The sequence below is a fragment of the Sceloporus occidentalis genome, unplaced genomic scaffold (genome assembly GCF_023333645.1).
Source record: "Sceloporus occidentalis isolate IW3139 unplaced genomic scaffold, rSceOcc1.0.p SCAF_4, whole genome shotgun sequence".
Taxonomy (NCBI): domain Eukaryota; kingdom Metazoa; phylum Chordata; class Lepidosauria; order Squamata; family Phrynosomatidae; genus Sceloporus; species Sceloporus occidentalis.
The window spans coordinates 30,945,740-30,965,612 of record NW_028316984.1 but is presented as its reverse complement, the minus strand read 5'-3'; the positions used below and the strand labels follow the sequence as shown (position 1 = coordinate 30,965,612).

Sequence of the window (19,873 nt, the reverse complement as noted above, 5' to 3'; positions counted from 1 at the left end):
TCATATTTAACACAATTAATTTTTCTGGTCATTATCAGCTCTACTGGTAGCACTGCAGTTTTTCTATACATGCATGCACACACATACAGAGTTCTAATTCAACATATTTAATCATGCTACAAAACAAAAATCAAAGTTTAGATATTTTACCTCCTTTTTTAAAAAAAGTTTTATATTAGGGCTTTAGTCCTGAAATGCTGCTAGTCAGAATATTCTGCAAAAAATATGTTCCTTATTACAACATAACTTATTTTGTACATCTCTAAAAACAAGGGTACTACTGATACTTTCCAAGACATCTTATGAAGCAGAATATCTGAACTATGCTCTTGTCCATCTGTACTGGGCAGAATGTACAAATGAGTATAAAATATGAACTGGGAAGAGCCCCTGCAAAAACAGAGGGAAACAGTACCCTTCACTTTGAGAATAAATTTTATTGTACCAATGTGAGCTTACTTTTTAACAGGAATGATTGGCAGATCATCCCATGAAAGTGGAGAGGAATAGTGGGATTGTCCAAGGATACTTGAATATGTAACTGGACTCTGGGTGAAGGACAACTGTAGAAAATTTTGAAAAGTGAGTGGGTGTATGCAGTCTTCAGAACCTGAGGACATGGTGACTGGAGGAGTGGTGGTGTAAAAGTAGTTTATAATAGGGAATACAGATTACTGTATATACTTGACTATAAGTCAACCTCATGTATAGTCAAGGGCAGGTTTGGGGGGCAAAATTATGGATTTTGATATGACCCTTAGATAAGTCAAGGATGAAACTTGAGTACATGCAACAATGGATCTAAATGATGAAGCAAAGAAAAACAATGCCAAAGAACCTACAAAATTATGGCAAGCATAACTGTTTTGGCTCACTCTAAAGGCTGGATGGAAGAGAGAATAGAGGGACGTCAATGCTCCCAGGGCAAATTGCTCTCTTGCCTTTCACCAGGAGATGGTTCCCTTTTTAATAAGAGTTAAAATATAGAATTTTCATTCACCCGTGGATAAGTTGACCTAGGTTTTTGGGGTCAATTTTTTGACTAAAATTTCTAGACTTATACATGAGTATATACAGTAAAACTACTTTTGTAAATCACACTCGTTCCAAAATCCTTGCATGCTGCTAAGGCTGATGTTAGTTATTCTTCAGGTGGACAGCTTAAACATATTTACCTTGTTTCACACTTAAAGAAGTCATAGTGTTTACAAATGAGGACATGATGATGGATTCATCTTCAGGGCAGACTGAAAGATTCTAATTTAAAAATAAACAAACAGGAAAACAATATTTTATAGAAATAAAAAACAAATGCAGTGGAAAAGATAACATATATGTACTTTACAGCCTATTAGGAAGCTTCCCTGCCAGACCATCTGCCACCAGAGCTTAGTGTTTGTGCATGTTTGAGTGGGATGAAGAGTAAGAAGTGTTAAGAGTAAACATGCAAAATGTGTACGCCTGTATACAGGAGTGAGTAGAGCAAAATGTCAGTTTGGCATATTGGTTAGGGTGTAGGGCTGAGATTTGGGAGATAAAGATTCCAGTCCCCCTCTGAGCCATGAACCTCACTGGGGGACCACAGGCTAGAAATTTTCTCAGCCTAGCCTCCTCAAAGGGTTGTTGTAATGATGAAATGAGGAAGAAGAGAGCCTCAATGGAGGAAAAGTGGTACAAATGTGAAAAAGGAGGAGGGATGGGATATATGCAAGAATTGCTTCCAGAAAAATATCTGTCCATAAAATATAAGAACTTCCTTGCCAATTAAAAAAATGAAATTACTTCTCTGACATATGATTGTGAAAGGTGATTAGTAATGTTTCATCAAGCCAATGTCACTACTTTACCAAGCTTGTAATATTGCAAACATGTGAGGAAGTACCGGTAGGCTGAAGTCTACAAGAGCTTATGTTACCAGTTTGTTTCTTTCAGTTAGTCTCAAAGGTGCTACCAGATCCTTTGCCTACCAAGCTTGTGCTCTTTATAGTTTCATTTTGAGTAAATAACAGCATATTTTTAATATTAGGTAAAAATAATGAATATTAATTCTATATAATATTGATCTGAAAGTTTTTAGTGCAGACAGGGAAATTAAAAATATTAACAACTTTAGGCCTTCAAGGACTTTTTCAAGTCAGAAGTTGTAACATATATAAGTAACTGGGAGGCGAGGGAAGAAACATTGCTTGCTCATACTCTAATTATTTTGCCTCCACACATCCTACCTGGTACATAATATGTTCTGACATTATGTTATTACATTTAACAGAAATACATTTTCAAATGCAGACAGTTTTATATCTGAAAATAGATGAATAGCTAGTTTTAATTTTGAACATACAAATATTCAGTTATGTACAAAATCTGAGCTCCATCTAGTGGCTACTGAAAGACTTTGTCCATATATGACCAGTCTCTAGGTAAAATAGGTAATCCTTAAGGCATCTTTGTAATGTGTCTTTGGTATAGTCTGTTTTAATTTTGGGCTAGCCTAATGTAAGGCCACATCCCACTGAATAAGAAAAAAGTTACAGGACTATTAACTTAGTGTTTTCTCACTAAGTCAAAAATCAAGAGCTCAGACCTTAAGAACTCAGCCCTTGGAACCTATGTAAAAGTATTATCTCTTGTGGGAAAATGCTCATCACTCACCTGCACAAGCTCATTTAAGACAACTGCATCAAAACCTGACAGGTATTGCACATAATATCTTTGCATAACTGGGCCATATTTTCGTACATGTGCTCTGAGTTCTTCCATGTAGAAAATCAGCTCTGCTATGTGCCTTAGGAACAAATCAAAATACAATGTTGATTAATACAAAGAAAGTAAAAAGTGTAGTGCATATGTGTGTATGAGGGGAAAAAATGAATATGTTTTAGAGGTTCAATAAAATATATTTAAAACCAAGGTCTGTGGAACAGATGTATTTTTTCTTGTATTGTACTGATATTAGAAGGAAACTTTGGCACTCTAGTTCTTATAGCAGTAGGATTTTAAGACTGTGACAACTTTTTCCTGTCAACTGTCTGCCATGGTTATCTTGTTGAAACACAGCCAATTTTATCCTGAAAGGATTATTATTTTAGGATCAAGCTGAACAAATATTAAAAGTTTGTTGGTTTTTTTTTTTTTTTTTGTGGTATCATGGTTGTTTTTTTTGAAAATGTGATTGCAGAAACAAATGTACACACCTGGAAAACTATGTATCACATACTAATGTGGTTTATGTGCATCATGAAGCTGTTTCCTGTAATCATTTACTTATGTAACTAAATCTTAATGTTCCATGGGTCTTTCATTTCCGCCTCTTCTCCCAATCAAACAGCTTCCACCCAACCCAAAAAGTGAATGTCAGGTTGCTTTTGAGACTTCATGTGATTTCAAAGACTGGTCTGAAATACAACACTATATATGCAGATAGGCAGAATCTCCTAATCAAAATGTCTTCAGAAAATACTGAAACCAGGTAAACTCTCTAGACTGATGGCAATATATCATTACTTGCAACTAATCTGTCCACTGCCCATTTAGTTCAGCCTCAGTATTTCACTCTCAAAGAAGAACTAAGAAAAAAACCCCACAACTCGGCAGTGTCAGATGCTTCTTAACTTCCACCCTCTCAGTCTCTGATCTGCTTCAGATCTGCTGATGAAACCATGGTCCAGTTTTCATTTTGGAGACAGGGGATAAGATAGTAATCCCTTAGAGGAGTTCTGTTTGAACTCCAATATTAATGGAGCTTTTTATTCATTGGGAATCTGAACAACCCTTGTGCTGCTTTCCATACAAAAGTAAAATATTTCTTATTTCAGCTGGCTTTTGGAAATCAGCCCATGCTCTGCCCTATTTTATTTTAATTGCTGCATTGTTGTCTTTGGCTTGTATGTTCAATTCCCAGATTGACCAAAAAAGAAAAAAAGAAAGAAAAAAGAAAAATCAGACCTTGGACAAGTCACACTCTCTCAGCCTCGGAGGATGGCAATGGCAAACCCCCTTGCCAAGAAAACCCTATGATAGGGTCGCCTTAGGGTTACCATAATTAAAAAATGACTTAAGAGGCACACAACAACATCAACAACAACATCCTTTCTTATTTTATTCTTGTTAATTGTAAACTTCAGTGACTGGTGATACAGAAATAATTGAAATAAATAAAAGTGAGCACTTCTACTGCAGTCTTGCTTTTATGTATTATAGATGTGTATTATACTAGTTTAACATGGCATTGGCATCACATACTCTCAAACCAAAATGCCTGCATACATCCTGAGATGTATGATTTAAATTCAAAGCATATATGAAAATATAACTGAATGAATTTTATTTTCACAAAGGTCTTTCATCCACCTTCAGCTAAGGGAGTTCAAAAAAGAAGTGGACAGCATGTACTTAATGGGTCGCATATGGCCATCATCACATTATGTGGCCTGTAGATCTTATCTGCATTACTCTATGAACCCAACTGATGCTGCCAAGGGGGAAACATCATGCTTCTCTAAAACAGTGTCTTTCTCTAAAACAAGGTTATACCTTTCCTAATTTTTTTTAAAAAAACCTTTTAGTCACTTACAGTTTGAAGGGATAAAACCTTAAAGGGCTTGTGGCCTGCAGTGAATCCCATGGAATGAGGGTTAAAACTGTAACCTGGGCCCACCAACATTTTTCCATTCCTGATTTAAGACACTGAGGGATAGAACCAATTGAGTCCAAACTTAGACAGCAGGGGGAAATCCTTTATGTATCAAGACACTCCATCCCACAATTTGCTACAAGAAGATATCAGAATGTAATATAATTATGTTCAGTGCAAACAGGATGACTAAAAATGCAACACTAAATATAAACTTACTTATCTATAAAATCATCTGCGCTCTTCTTAGGCATGTTATCTGCATGTCGAAGAAGCCAAATAATTTCATCACGAGCAAAGGATAATGCCATAAATACAAAAAGTGCCTAGGGAGGAGGGGGGAAGAATTAAAGTGTTTCTTTTTACATACAAATTACATGTAGCTATATGGTTTGACTATGACCATGCAAGAAATAATTTTTAAAGATGAATGTGAGAAATTCAGTTTCTTTAAATATAACATATTTACCTTGGGACCCAACAACCCTGGCTGATCTGACAAGACAGTGGCTAATTCTTTCAATGCAGACCGTAAAAACTTGCGTCTTTCTCTATGCATTGATCCACTGTTGAGAGAACAGAAATGCTGTGATCAGTCACAAACATACTGGATTTTAAAGATCGTTCAGGTTGTGTTGGGGTCTACAGTAGCCCACAGTCATATGAAAGCAATTCAAATACTATACAACAAATGCAGTATGCACATGTTGTTCCTTGTGATAAAACACTAACAAAATGGTAAAGACAAAGTATTATTATGCTACCAGTGGCAGTTTAAAGAAACTAACAAAAAAGCAAACACTATATAAGGTTTGTTTTTAACATTTGATATACTTTTAACTCTTTCTTTGAATTCTGAGACAATTACAAAATGCTGAGGAGAAATGAGGCATGGCAAAGGATTTATAAAATATTTTTACTATCTACTACCCTGTCCATCCCACCCCCAATATATACATCTGAAATTGTAGATAACACTTTATAATCTAATGAAGTGGGCAGTAGTCTACATAAGTATATACCGTAACAATTCTATAAAGTCTGTAAGAAATCAAAGATTGCTTTAACCCTAAGAGAATTTTGCAAAACCTGTTTTGCATGCCTCTGATCCAAATATTACAATATACACTATTCAAGAACAGACCACGTTTGTAAGGCAGTACAGAGTGGGAACTGTGATACAAAATACAGACTTGACTCCAAAGATCATACTACATAGATAGTCAGGAGCCAGTTTTGCTCATAAGGAGAGACGGTAAGCTGCAGATGGGACAGTGCAGAGAAAGTGGCCTTTTTGTGAATAACCTTTTTATGATTTGGGAACTTTAAACCACAGCCTCTTAACTGATACAGGCATAAAATATGACTGAAGTGTGTAATCAGTAATATTTTATAAAAGTTACTTTACAGGATACTTACGCATGTGATACAGCAGCTTCTTTGCATTCCCTTATGTCATTAATGCGTTTGTTATAGCTGCAAGAGTAAATAAAAATCTATAAACATGCTGGTGATTTTTAAAAAAAATTTGCAAACCAACCAACCAAAAACCCCACCCCTCCTCCTCAGTATAATCATAGAGGGCAGGAAAAAACTTCCTTCAACTGTCTGGAGCAGGGCAACCAAAATGGTGAAAGGTCTAGAGATCATGTCCTATGAGGAACAGCTTAGGGAACTGAGTATGTTTAGCATGAAGAAGATAAGGTTAAGAAGTTACATGATAGCCCTGTTTAAATATTTGAAAGGATGTCATATTGAGGATGGAACAAGCTTATTTTCTGCTGTGCCAGTGACTAGGACATAGAGCAATGGATGCAATACAGAAAGAGATCCCATCTTAACAGTAGGAGGAACTTCCTGACAGAAAGAGCTGCTGGACAGCGGAACTCGTTCCTTGTTAGGTTTTTCTAAAACTGAAGCTGGATGGCCATCTGTTGGGGGTGTTTTGAGTGTGTTTTCCTACATGGCAGGGCCGAACTGGATGGTCTTTGAAGTCTTTTCCATATCTATGATTCTATTCTATTCAGGGATAAAGGTTTCCATGATGAACAATTAAGGCCACCTATTTAGAATGAAAGACTTATGAAGAACTGAGTAAGGAACTTGACATCTCTTTTTGCAAAGCTGGGAAGGACCGAATATTGGATGGTATCCTGTTGACATATGCAAGCACAACTGGAAGGTAAATCTGAACACTGAACTTTTTGTTGCTGTTGTGGAGGTAGTAATTCACTATCCCCCTCCTCTCCAGACTCAAATTTATTCTGCAGGGTCCCCCTCCATGGCCATTTAATGGCTGGTGGGGAGGGGGGCATCAGAGAAGCATTTGGTTATGTCCCTATGGCCAGACACAACAAAAGGCATCCTCCAGGAACTCAAGGTCCTTTGCAGGTGCAATGAAATATAGTCTATTTAAAAAGAATTGTACCCTCTTATGTTTACAAACAGGTCTTCTGCAGCTTTGTGAATATGGAAAACTTCATCCCGAAACAGAGCCAAACAAGAGCTGCTTTGAAGGGCAAGCTTCCAAAGGGTCAAAGCTGTTGCATCACTATTCAGGATTCCATGGCACAAAATAAATCCAACTTTGAGAAGAGGAAAAAAAGGAATTTGAAGAGATGTAACAACTGATGAAAATAAATGTAAAACAGATAATTAAAGTTATACAATAATTTATATTTAGATATTTGTTTGATTAGTCCCAGAACAAACTTGAAATAGCATATACACGTATTAATTTTACTGCAGGCAACATGTGGTTCCTCAAGCTACTTCTACTTTAATACACAGTTTTCTTAACATGCTTGCAAAGATTAGAAAAACATGTTTAGGAGGAAAATTTAATACAGCAAGCACATAGTGGAATGTAATGTGAAAACCCTGGTGATAACATTGGCAGTACTGACATCAGATATATTTTTAGAGGATAGGTTCCTATCTAAAGTGACAGCTTCACAGGATCTTCTAGTGTACCCACTTCTATTCTTTCCAGAACATTTAAGGTCTACAAAATGTAAACATACATGAACTACCCATTCAACAAAACATATCAGAAATGAGCCAACCAAGGGTAAACACTTTAAATTTTCATTGATTTCAATGACAGAAACAGAAGTGAAACTTAAGTGCAACACTTTTCTGATGGATATGCTTAACTTTGGTTCATCTCTATAGTATCTTTAGCTGAGTAATCATAACTAATAGAACTGTAATAAATCCTGTCGCTTAACTAAGGAAAAGGATCAAAACAATACATTCCATATCCCAGCCACAGTTTCTCCACCCTCCCTTTGTTAATGCTAAGTGAGTGTTGATTTTGACTTGGATTAGAAACAGTGAATACAGAGGAAAAAGCTGATCATCATCATATTGAGGGTGTCATAACAGTTACCCTAGGTGAGGCTCTTAAGGGAAATTTTCAGAAGAATACTAGGTCCAGGGCCTTGAAGTCTCCTATTCGATTAATTGCAGCTACAGTGCAGATTTAGCACTGCCTCTCTGAGTCCACTCATACTTGAAAACAACGGGGAGAAAAAGAAAGTATTTCAATAGAAGATTTAAACTTACAGATTATCCATTTCTCCATTGCATCCAGAGAGAGGTATTCACATGGCATCTGTGTGTAAAATAAAAAGGTTGTCATAAAAAGAGAGAGAGAGAGAGAGAGAGAGAGAGAGAGAGAGAGAGAGAGAGAATAGTTTAGTTTAGTGTATCTCAAACTATCTGATGTGGGAAACAACAATTCTTTCCCTCGCCCCCCACATCTGCCAGGGAGCAGTATTAGATTTGTGCCCATTGGCTATAACTGTTTCTTTCTTTCCTAAAGACTCATGAGGGACCGGTAGCTGATGGCCTGTGGACTGGTCTAGTTAATATATGAGTTTGTATACAGTATCCTAACACAAGGTTGACTAAATAAACTCTTTACAGCTAGCAGAACTCTAAAGGGAAAGTGTTATTTATTTTAGAGGAGGACAATTTGCAGCTAAAACAGAGCTGCAAAAAGGGTTTAGGATACGTAGTTTAGGCTTCTCCATGCCTGTTCTAAATTTATCAACAACTGTTGATCCTGAGTCTGAGCACACCTGTAGTGACACTGTCAAAGTCAACCCCCAGGACAGATGTTGTCAACTCAGAATTACAAATCTGACAGCCAGGACAGACTGGTTATAACTCTATGGTGAAACTTTTCAATTCAATGGAATAATCATGCTATCAATTCAATGAAATAATCCAGCTAGTAGAACACACAGAAAATACTTCTGATGCAGAACTGACAAATTCTTAAAAAGCCTGCTTGTTACCCACTCTGAATTTGTTACACACTTCCCAACCTGTGTTTACCTAAGGAATGACTCATATTCACAATGATTCCAGTATAAGCATCCTGGGAAAGTGAAGCAGCCTGGCCATCCTACTTATAACACTTGTATACATAGCTCCCATGGAGGAGTGGTAGCCACCTGTAAACTCTCTTGTTCCCACAATCCTTAAATGAAATCCAGCTTAAGTGTGAATGAGCTTTAAATCTGTCCTGAGACCTTGATACAAATAATATTATTAGGATAATTATTTTGTCTTGGATATTATGAAGCATTGAGCAGAAACTTTTTTTAAGCAAAATTTTTCAAAAATGTATCTCAAGACCACAAAACAAACTTCACTGCAGGTAGAGATGTAACATTTCCAGAAATTTTGACATCATGTTAAGAGGGGGGGGGGGGTTCTTCCTGTTTTTTGCATGGGATGGGGGGGAGTTTAAAAAATAGGCAGGGGAAACAGCATTGGTACCCTTATGGGCTGAAAGTTTCTTTGTTCTTTTAGGAACACCAAATGTAATAATTTAGTTTGATATAAAATTATCATGTTTGGAATAATAACAATACATTGTAGATTGTAGATTCAGAAAAGAATTACAAATAGAAAATGGAGCTATAACATTATGTTAACACCTCAACTGTAAGGACCCTCTTACGAGAAGCAGGCAAAACAGATCAATAAAACAGAAAAAACGCAAACATTAGTAAAACTAAGACAATTATTTTGTCTCTTCTAGTCCTCCGTGGTGCCAAGCAGACAAAAAGCATTCATAAAAACTAAAATATGGAAACTAAGGCCCAGTACAGATGAGCCATTTGTGGCGATATTAGGGCTCGATGCTGCTCAGCATCCATATGCGCTGAGCCCTAATATTGCTGCGCTTACGTCACAAGGCTGCAGTTTCTATGACGTAAGGGCGCCCAAGCGCCCACACGCTTCTGGGCAGAAGAGGCATCATAGGGCTGTGTCACAGCCTTTATGATGCCGCAAAAAGGGAGCCACCTAGAGCGGCTCCTCTATTTTCTGTCATCTTGCTTCTCTATCTAGGACTCCATACCACACTGAGCAGGGATACTGTTGAGATTGAACTACATTTGCCATTAGCCATGTTATGCAGACCGATCTCTCAATCCAACCCATTAAGTTCAAGAGACTTAAAATCAAAGGAATGTATCATACTGTGTCTGACTGTGCAGGATTGAGCATTGTGCTAGGAGCACTGATGAGGCTCAAAAGCTGTGCGTTTCTCCACTGGTCAGCTGAAAGGTTTCGCCGAGGATAGACCATCTGGAGTGATATTAGGGCATCTGAAAGAGCCTAGAAGATATAAAAATTGTAAATATATAAACACTGTTTCAAACAATCTACAATTGAGCACAAGAAACATAATTTTCTAATCACCGTATGTTCAAGTATCTAATGGTCACATTTCAGATATACAAAACATTACTATCCATATGTGTGTGTGTGTGTGTGCGCGCACACACACACACAATAGCTTGTGCTTTAATACAACTTTCCTTAACTTGCATAGACCTAAAAGAAGGTGTTACAAGGCTGCACATATACCTGCATGACAAACAATTTGAAGAATTTAATGATCTAGTTCAAATACTTGTTGTGTTTGAGTGTTACTAAATAAAATATTGTCACGTATTCCAGAATTATAACTAGAAAAATATCAGAGGCTTTATAAGGCATGCTTTTTTGCCACCTGGCAAGAATATTCTGTCTGTAGGATAGGACTGGAATCAGCTACCAACCAGCTGTGACTTCAACCTAACCCTTTTTATTTTATGCATTTGAGGAGTGTATTCTGTGAGCAAACAGAAGCTGCAGTAACTCCAAACATCCTAGAAAACTGTGGTAAATATGGCATACTGCTTGCTGTGAACAAGAACTTATAAAGTAGGAAAGGAAGAAAGTTTCACAGTGGGCCCTTGGTATCCATTGGAGTTTGTTTCCAGGACCCGCTATGGATACCAAAATTTGTGGATGCTCAAGTCCCATTCAATACAGTGGCATAGTAAAATGATGTTCCTTATATAAAATGACAAAAATAAGCTTTCCATATTGAAATGTATATACAGTCATCTCTCCCGATTCGTGGTCTTGCCATTCATGTCCCTTGGTCTTTTGTGGATGGCAAGCCAGGACGGGCATAATGGTGCACGCACGCAGCACTGCACACAGGAATGCACCCCCGTTGTAATCAATGGGGCCCCAATATTGGTGATTTTTCCAATTTGCAGGAGGGTGGTCCAGAACGGAATTGGAAGGGATGACCGTATTTTCAAAATATTTTCAAGCCATGAATCCATGGATAAAAAATCTATGGACATGAAGGGCTGACTGTATGTGTCTACAGAAAATAAACAGAGATAGACACAGAAGACAGGAAATGTTGATATGTTAATTATGAGCTGTTTGATCTGGATTATTTTAAAAACACAAACTTTTTTTTCCTGTGAGACAGTTTGCACATACTTTACTGTGTGGTACAAATTCCTCCATCATTTTCTTCAAAGGATTCTCATAGTCCACAATCATCTGGCCAAGACGCGGGTATTCCCTATCACTAAAGGCAATAAATGAAATTAAGGGAAACATATTCTACAACATAAAAGCAAGCCACAATCTGTGTTGTCCCAATGTGTAACAATGCAATTTACATTTCTTCAGAAATTAATGAATAAAAGTCTTATCCCCCAATGCACATCTCTCCCAACCCATCTATGCAGTTGAGCGAAACAAGGAGGGCAAAAAAGAGAAGTAAGGCTGTTTGGAATTTTGGCATGGAGTTTTGAACAGTAAGAAAAGCTGGATGGACTGGGTTTCTCCTACTTGTCTAAGTTGGGGAAGAAACGACGGGATTTCTTTTGCCTGTTTAGAAGGGGGAATGTGAGAATGGAAGAGGAAGCTCGAATCTTGCCTTGGAGGAAAGGGTTTCCTTTGCCTGCTTAGAAGGGGTGGCAAGAGGAGGATGAAGAAAATGGAATCTTGACATTCTCTTGTGGCTCTAAAGGGCCTCCTCTGCTTGCTTAGGTAAGGTTTGAGCAATTAGGGTCTTATCAACTGGGAGGGAGAGGTTTTTCTAACCTGGAAAAAGTAAGCTCTTACATTTTTGCTTTAAACCTCTTTAAAATTGGTGGTCAGTTAAATAAAATTGCTACCTTTGTGGCTACTTCATCTTTAGCAGAATATATCCTTCTAGAACCCTTTTACACTACACACAATTACAGTATTTTGATTAAAAGCCATGGCAACATCTTATGGAGTCCTGAGCTTTGCAGTTTATGGAAAGGTATTCAAAATTCTCTGGATAGGTAAGAGGATTCTGGGATTCCATAGGCTGAAGTGGAATGGTAACAGTACAACTACGTAGTGTGAAAGCCAGCTGGTCTCCTATGATTCCCTATAGATTTGGCTCCCCCTCCCCCAATTTTCATGTCTCTATTTATATCAGAAGTCCAGGAAAACACCCCTGATGTAAATCAAAACTCATCTGTAATCCAATTCTCAATAAACCACCAGTGTAGGATGCATTTACCTTGCTCCATGTGTCATTTCATGAGCATAGTTGTACAATCCTATGATGGCCTTCCGTTCCTCAATTCGAGACAGCAATATCATTAGTGTTGTGTAGGTTATGATTAAATCTAGGTAGTTCTTTGTTAAATCAAAGTTTACAGTCTAAAATGAAAGAAAAAGGGGGTTGTTCTGTGAATATTTTCTATGCATATTTATGATAATGTCAGATACCAGATTAAAATAACATATAATAATTTATCAGATTATTTTTGGCATCTTCAGTTCCAACCCTTCATATATTTTGTGTATTTGAAAGATCCTATGTAAGTAAAAACATTTACTGACACATTTTAAATGTATTGAAGTATTCAACATGGTTCATGAAGAACTTTGTTCTCCAAAATGCCTATTCCAAAATTACAGTGAACTCAATGGATTTATGCCCAGCTAAGTGAATAGAGTATTTCTACATGCTAGCTTAGGCTGTGGTGAATATCAATGGACCTAATCACAATTAGTACATTAATAATGAGTTACAGGAATAATTTGCTATCTTCCCTTCTTACTGCAAGTAGTGAAAAGCCCAGGACTAACACCGGTTCCCAGTTCTTTCCACTCACAATACGAAGTGCTGTTATCAATTTATAAAGTGTTAAACGGGTCTCCCTCAGACTGGAGAATGGGCCATGATGGCGGAGTACAACAGGATGCTATAGGTTGGGGGAAAGTGCCCTGAAGAGCTTAGGACCAAGGTATCTTTGGGCCCACTTCCTCCCATATGAACTTGTCATAGATGCTATTCTCAGGGTCTCAGTGTTGCCAAAACTGAGATAGGTCAGGAATGGAGATATTTATTTTTATGCATCAAAGCACACTTTTGGTGATTTTGGTGTCCTAACGTTAAAAGTCTTTCATGATGCCAACTCTGATGTCTTTTTTGGCACCAGGTAAAAATATTTTTTTAATTCTTCCATACTTTTACCATTCTTTCTTAAATTTAGCTTTTTTCTCATTATGTTGCTATTTGATTTGTAATTACAAGTATTTTTGCTTTACTTTGTACACCACTGTTTACTGAAGAACAATATATCAAATACGTGGAAGTACTATCTTTTACGTTCAAATTGTCTTACACACTAGTAAATGTGTATAATCATTTTCTAAACACACTTTTAACCATTTGTTAGAGTTTTTTAAATCCTCACACACTTACAATATCAAAGAAGACTTGGCAAACATCAATAGTGTTGAGCAGTTCACATACATGATCCTTTGGAAGAAAAGGGAAAAAATAATCAAACATTTTACCAGTACTAGTACTGGGTATTTCTTCCTATATCTAAAATAAGGCAAGATCAATGCACATTTTACAAAATAATATACATATTATCAATTAATTTAGCGCAGAAATCACTGCATTTAAAAAATACGATTCACAATTTAAGCTGTGCTTGATATGAATTTTTATGACACCCTAAAAGAATCCCTAAGAGAACAGCTGATTTGCACTTATGGTGCCTTACCTTAAATTCCATAACATCAACAAATGTGAAGTAATATAAAGCCAGATTCTTCAGAATCTCTGATTTCTCTTTCTGCAACTGAGCAAGCTGTTGCTGTAAATGAAAAACATACATACACAGTTCTTGGAACCAACAGATAATTTTCCAGAAATCCAAGTTTTGCACAAAGTGGAATGTCTATACAAATCTTACTATATTTCTGATACCAAGGTCCCCATGTTTGCATAGTTTTTTAAAAAAAACTATGGCAGTCCTTCCTGCCTTAACCTCAATGCAATCTTCTTCCATTCTTCCCATTTACAGGTATACCTCAGTTAATGAAACAGATGTTATGTGGCACATTACCTCTTTTACAGAAAATCTTGTACCAGAGGCAGAATAAACACAGTAACAATAATTATAAGGTTCCTGTGCTGCCGCCTCCCCACAAAGAGCAGGCAACACATTTCAGCAAACTTTTTAAATTCAAAAATAACAATATGCATATGTGAAGAAGTAACCAGGTCAGGTAAGCGTTCCATAAATAAACAAAAACACTTTGAATCTTCTACATACTATTTCAAGGCTTCTTCCAAAACTCATGGACGCCTGCCTGTCTTGCCTTTCCCTTTATCATATAGCACTTCACTACAGCAAGCTAGATGAGCACAGTTCTCTCAGGCGTCTGTTGAAGGAGTCAAGCTGAGTTTCTGAGAACCTCAACTCAAAGGTTTATCCTACCAAAGTGGCTTTCAAAATTTCCTTCAGCCACTCCCTCCTCCTCAACTGGCAGCATTTATCCATTCTATGCTGGAAATATGTCTATTTTAATTCCAGTGAACATTTTGTAATCAGTTTATAGAGTTAAGTCTCCTGTCTGATGTGTAGTCACATGTGTTCAAAAGCCTCTGCAAAAAGACTTGGATCTCAGAGGCTTCATTAGCTGAGGCATACCTACCACATTGCTGGCAGTCATCAGGGAAGGAATGGATTGGTGTGCTTTTCCTTTCTAGTCCTCCTTCTCCAAACCAGGATCTGGCTTGGAGAAAGAGGAGCAGATGAGGAAGCGTGAAGCAAGTCAGCCTTCCATTCAAGGCAATGGGCAGCATACTGCAGTGAGCATGTGCATGCCTGTCTGTCGGCACGAGGCAAGGAGTGGGAGAAAGCAAAGAGGCACTATTACACTCCACAATCCCCCTGGGCACAGCAGGAGAGACTGTAGCCAAATACAGCAACTAAAATTTCCCCCTAATAAGCACTAGCTACCAGGAAGTTAGTACACATTAGTTCCAAAATAGTTATACAGAAGTGCTAAAGACAAAATCAGAAAGTGTTAAAGACAAGTGTTGGTTATAGAGATATTTAGCCAAAGGAAAACCATTTATGAGCACAACTCAGCATGACGAAAATAAGGACAGATTTCTTGAGGTGGGAAAAGAGGTGATAGCAGAGTTTACAGATTTTACTACAGAAAAACAATACACTTTTAAAATTCAGAACTTACCAAAAAGAATATCCAGGAAAAGCCACGTTAAGCATGCAAAATAAAATGTAGATACAAACATAAAATACAGTAACGGTTCTTTAACCAGTCCCATATAACACAATATACATTAAAACACAAGCAACAAAAGAAATAAAGATGAAAAAGAAGCAAGAGGCTAGCATGTTAGACACTGGCAAGGAAATGGAAGAGAAGGATATGAATAGAAGAATATTCAGTAGACATAAGAGTATATTTTCAGACAATATTTTCAGCAAAGTTCATATACAGTAGTCCCTTCTTCTCCATTGGTGATATGTTCCAAGATCCTCAGTGGGTTCCTGAAACCACAGACAGTACCAAATCCTATACCAGAAATGTTTTTGGACCATAATTGACCATGGGTAACTGAAACTGCAGAGAACAAAAACAGCTAAAGGGAGACTATGTAGTATTTTCAGACTGTGGCTGACTGCAGGTAACTAAACCAAGGAAAGCAAACTTAAGGATAAGGGTGGACTGCTGTACATTATTCCTACAAAATGCAAATTAATCTACAGAAAGTGAAAAGAAAAGGTTATTCAAAGATTAGTGGAAAAGAAACTGGAAAATTAGAATGGCTTCCTTAAAGTTTTCATATTAAGATATTTTCATTTGTTCTTTTCAAAGCACAACATAAGTTTCAGAACATTACATGTATGTTCACAACCATGTGCCATACATTCATTCATTCATTCATTCATTTTCATTTCTATGCCACCTTTTTCATAGAAAGGGTTCCAAGGCATCTCACAAATAAAAACATTTAAAAACTTTACAATTATTTTTTAAAAACAGTTTGATGATAATGGGCTGTTTAAAATGACACATAAACCCAGGGATTTGTAGGAACTCTAGTTTATCACAGTGATCAGTACAGTGTTTGCCCAGTGGCTCCTGCTCGCAGCAGAAGTGGCTATACATTCAGTGTACTGGTGGTCTGTTTTGTTTTGCATTGCCCCAATACAGGCATGTTCTCTTCTGTGGTTTGTTTTTATTCTTTAAAAAAAAGTGAAAGAATCCAGGAATTTGTTTTAGGTTTCTTTGGTTTGTTCTAAGAGAAACAAACCAAAGAAGAGAAAATGTCCCTTCCAACAACACATTTATTACAAGGCAAAGCATATCAATTTCTATTTTAGAAACATCCACAAAACTTACATCAAATATAAATACAGGGTGAGTATCTCTCATCCAAAATGCTTGGGACCAGAAGTGTTTGGGATTTTTTCAGATTTTAGAATATTTGCATAAGAAAGTGGGACCCAAGCCTAAACATTAAATGTTAAATTTATTTATGTTTCATATACACCTTAATACACATTACCCTTAAGGTAATTTTATACACAATACCTATAATAATGTTATGCATGAAATAAAGTTTGTGTACACTGAAGCATCATAAAGCAAAGGTGTCATTATCTCAGCCACCTAAGCTCACAATTTTGAATTTTGGTGTATTTCAGATTTCCACATAAGAGACATCCCACCTGTATAAACCAGTGCTATGGATTGCATGGAAACAAAAAAACTAAATTATTATTATTATTATTATTTTAAAAAAGAAACTTCGTTTAAAACTTTCAACTGCCTCTATGCTCCACAGGTTGAACTAGACGATACCACAGATATTCCAAGGAAAGGTGCTACCGGTAGAATGCTGATAACAATGTTGCTCTTGGGAGTAATGTCAAAGATAAATTTAAAAGGCCCAAGTATTAGAGATTCACTGCAAATCCCCAGTCCAGCCAAACATAAAGTCCCATAGGAATTCTTTGGCTTTCCACACTCTTTCATATGTATCAAAGTAAGTAACTCTCCTTTAATATATCGTATCAGTCATGTTGACATACACAGTATGCATCCTGAAATTATCAATAATATAATTCCTGGAAGGTAACATTCTAGAGAGGTATAAATAACGGAAGACTCCAACAAATAGGACACAACCCTTTCTTACCTAATAAGGCAGGCTACTTGGTATAAAACAGCAATCAATCAACATTAAAAACAATACAGTGTTAAGAACACTCAGACTATAACTTCATAAATAATAACCAGACCCAAGCATTCTTCTTTTCCTCCTTTCCCCCTGTGGTGCTTCATTTTTTGGCTTGTAATAAGGCAGAATTTTTCCTTACAAGCAAATCAGGAATCAGATGTTCAAAATCACTTAACAGAAACACACACACCAGCATCCTAACAAGAAACTATGACTTAACTAGGGCTGCATCTACACTGCAGAATTTATGCAGCTTGACAGCACTTTAACTGCCATGGCTCAATTCTATGGAATTTTGGGATTTGCAGTTTTGTGAGCTATTCACCCTTCTCTGTCAGAGACTTTTGGTGCCACAATGAACTACAAATCCCAGAATTCCATAGGACAGAGCCATGACAGTTAAAACAATGTCAGACTGCATTAATTCTGCAGTGTGGCAGCACCTGGGGACCAGAAACAACATGTGGCCGGCCCAAAAGAGGGCCCTCAATCTAGATTGGTAACTGAATATGAATATGGAAACAGTACCCTGTACTAGTGCTTTGACAACTGTTTTTGATCCTGTAAAATCCTTGAAAATATTTATGGTCTGGCAGGCACACTTGAACTTTGTGAATTTGTAGTGGGCATTCTCGCAACACAGCTGCCATGAAAGAGGCTTCTTATCATGAGTTGCCATGATATGGCTAGGGCATGCCTAGTAAAAAATCACCTATTTTGGGTGCTACTCAAAAAGCCGTGGACGCTGGATGGTTGCTGTTCCCCAAATCATGGCTGCTGGTCCCTGGTAAGTTTCCAAGAAAGAAAGTAATAAGCCTACTCAATAGGCACAAATTTAGTGCCAGTCTCTGGAATACTGGGGAAAAAACAACATTGCTGGCCCTCCACATCAGACAGCCTCAGAAGCACTGTTCTAGAAGACAGGCATGTTTTGGGTGAGTTGCTTTTCCTTTAACCTCAGAAAACACAAGACAGTAGTAACTTCTGAGATCCAAGGCATGACAACATTTCAACACACTTTTTCCTTGAATGTCTATTTTGCCAAAGGCAAACAGATGAAGCTCAGAGTAGCAGACTTGGCTAAGAAACTTGAGTACAAAGCAGAGGTGGGATCTAATGCCCAGCAATTTATTTGCCCTCTGAAAACACAACAAAATACCAGACTCACAAAAGGGGAAGTGCAGTGCTCAGAAAAGCATGTACAAACACATTTAGGCATAATACTTTCACACCCAACTCCAAAAAGCATTCAGACAAATACACACATACACATGCTCCAGCAAATACACAGACATATACATAAAAGTAAACCAGGCAAACATAGTCCCCTCAGACACAGAATACCCCAGAATCCATTCTAGTATTGTAAAGATGCATCCCAGTCCCCACACATAGCTCTTTTTTTTAAAAAAAATGGGGGGCTGGCTATGCTTCAAAATGAAGACTCAGCATGTTTTGTTTTATTTTCTAAGAATTCCCCTGGGCCCCAGAGCCATTCTGGAAAATGAAGATGGTACAAGTCTGGAGACTGGGACTTCAGTCTGTTCCATGCTGGCTCCCAGTTAATACTTTTTTAAAAACAGGAAAAAAAATCACGAGAGACTAGCAGGTACCCAGGACATGTTCACAGGTGTATTGCTGTCCACAGTCACCTTGCAGGGGATTCTGAATTAACTCCTTATACGATTAACAGACCTCGGCTAGCTGCTATTTGAACATTTTGGTTCTTCACTACAACTAGTTTTATCTCTATAGTTTGAACCAGAACATATAAAATGTGTAGAAAACTTGCTGATAACCTTAAGAGGCTATTCAAAAGCCATTTTTCAGCTCAAAGGGTATTTATTTCCTTCCATTTGCAATTTTCTGTAACATCCATATATGCATGCACACATGCTCAACAGGTTGGTAACCTAGTTTAAACACTGTCAAAAAAGGATCCTCATTTAAAAAAAAACTTTTATGATGCCCTCAGCCACTTCAATAGACAAGCAGAACATTTCCAGGAAGATCACCCTCATGCCAGTGAGAGTTGGGGCTCTTTCTAAAAGGAACTGAAACATACAATTTATTTCATCTGAAGACTACATTATCTCCATTGCCTCTATCAAGAGTAATTCAAGTTAGGATATAACTAGGTTTCTTTTCTCTTTGTTTTAATATTTTTCATTCATCGAGTATTTTCATTACAATAGTATAACAAAATACTCTGTCTCATTATAACAATAAAAAAGGATATGTTCATTCACTTTGTATCTTATAACATTATTTCTTCTTAAAGAAGATACAATTTCCTCTTGAGGGCATAAGGACAGGTTGCTTACCTGTAACAGTATTTCTTCGAGTGGTCATCTGCGAATACATAC

The 19,873-nt window shown here is 37.2% G+C and overlaps 1 protein-coding gene across 4 annotated transcripts in view; it reads right to left on the bottom strand.

The window, feature by feature from the left end:
* NCKAP1 (NCK associated protein 1) overlaps positions 1 to 19,873 on the bottom strand; it is an 86,738-nt gene that overhangs the window by 40,249 nt on the left and 26,616 nt on the right. For 2 of the 4 annotated variants that reach the window (XM_089519618.1, XM_089519620.1), the window contains 12 exons: positions 14,008 to 14,100; positions 13,698 to 13,754; positions 12,504 to 12,646; positions 11,441 to 11,531; positions 10,133 to 10,270; positions 8,201 to 8,249; positions 7,062 to 7,218; positions 6,053 to 6,109; positions 5,103 to 5,199; positions 4,853 to 4,959; positions 2,653 to 2,785; positions 1,176 to 1,257 (listed from right to left, as the gene is read on the bottom strand). In XM_089519618.1, the coding sequence (XP_089375744.1) occupies positions 1,176 to 1,257; positions 2,653 to 2,785; positions 4,853 to 4,959; positions 5,103 to 5,199; positions 6,053 to 6,109; positions 7,062 to 7,218; positions 8,201 to 8,249; positions 10,133 to 10,270; positions 11,441 to 11,531; positions 12,504 to 12,646; positions 13,698 to 13,754; positions 14,008 to 14,100 (1,204 nt within the window). The remainder of the gene's footprint in view (positions 1 to 1,175; positions 1,258 to 2,652; positions 2,786 to 4,852; positions 4,960 to 5,102; positions 5,200 to 6,052; positions 6,110 to 7,061; positions 7,219 to 8,200; positions 8,250 to 10,132; positions 10,271 to 11,440; positions 11,532 to 12,503; positions 12,647 to 13,697; positions 13,755 to 14,007; positions 14,101 to 19,873) is intronic. The other 2 variants (XM_089519619.1, XM_089519621.1) reach the window with 1 other exon arrangement.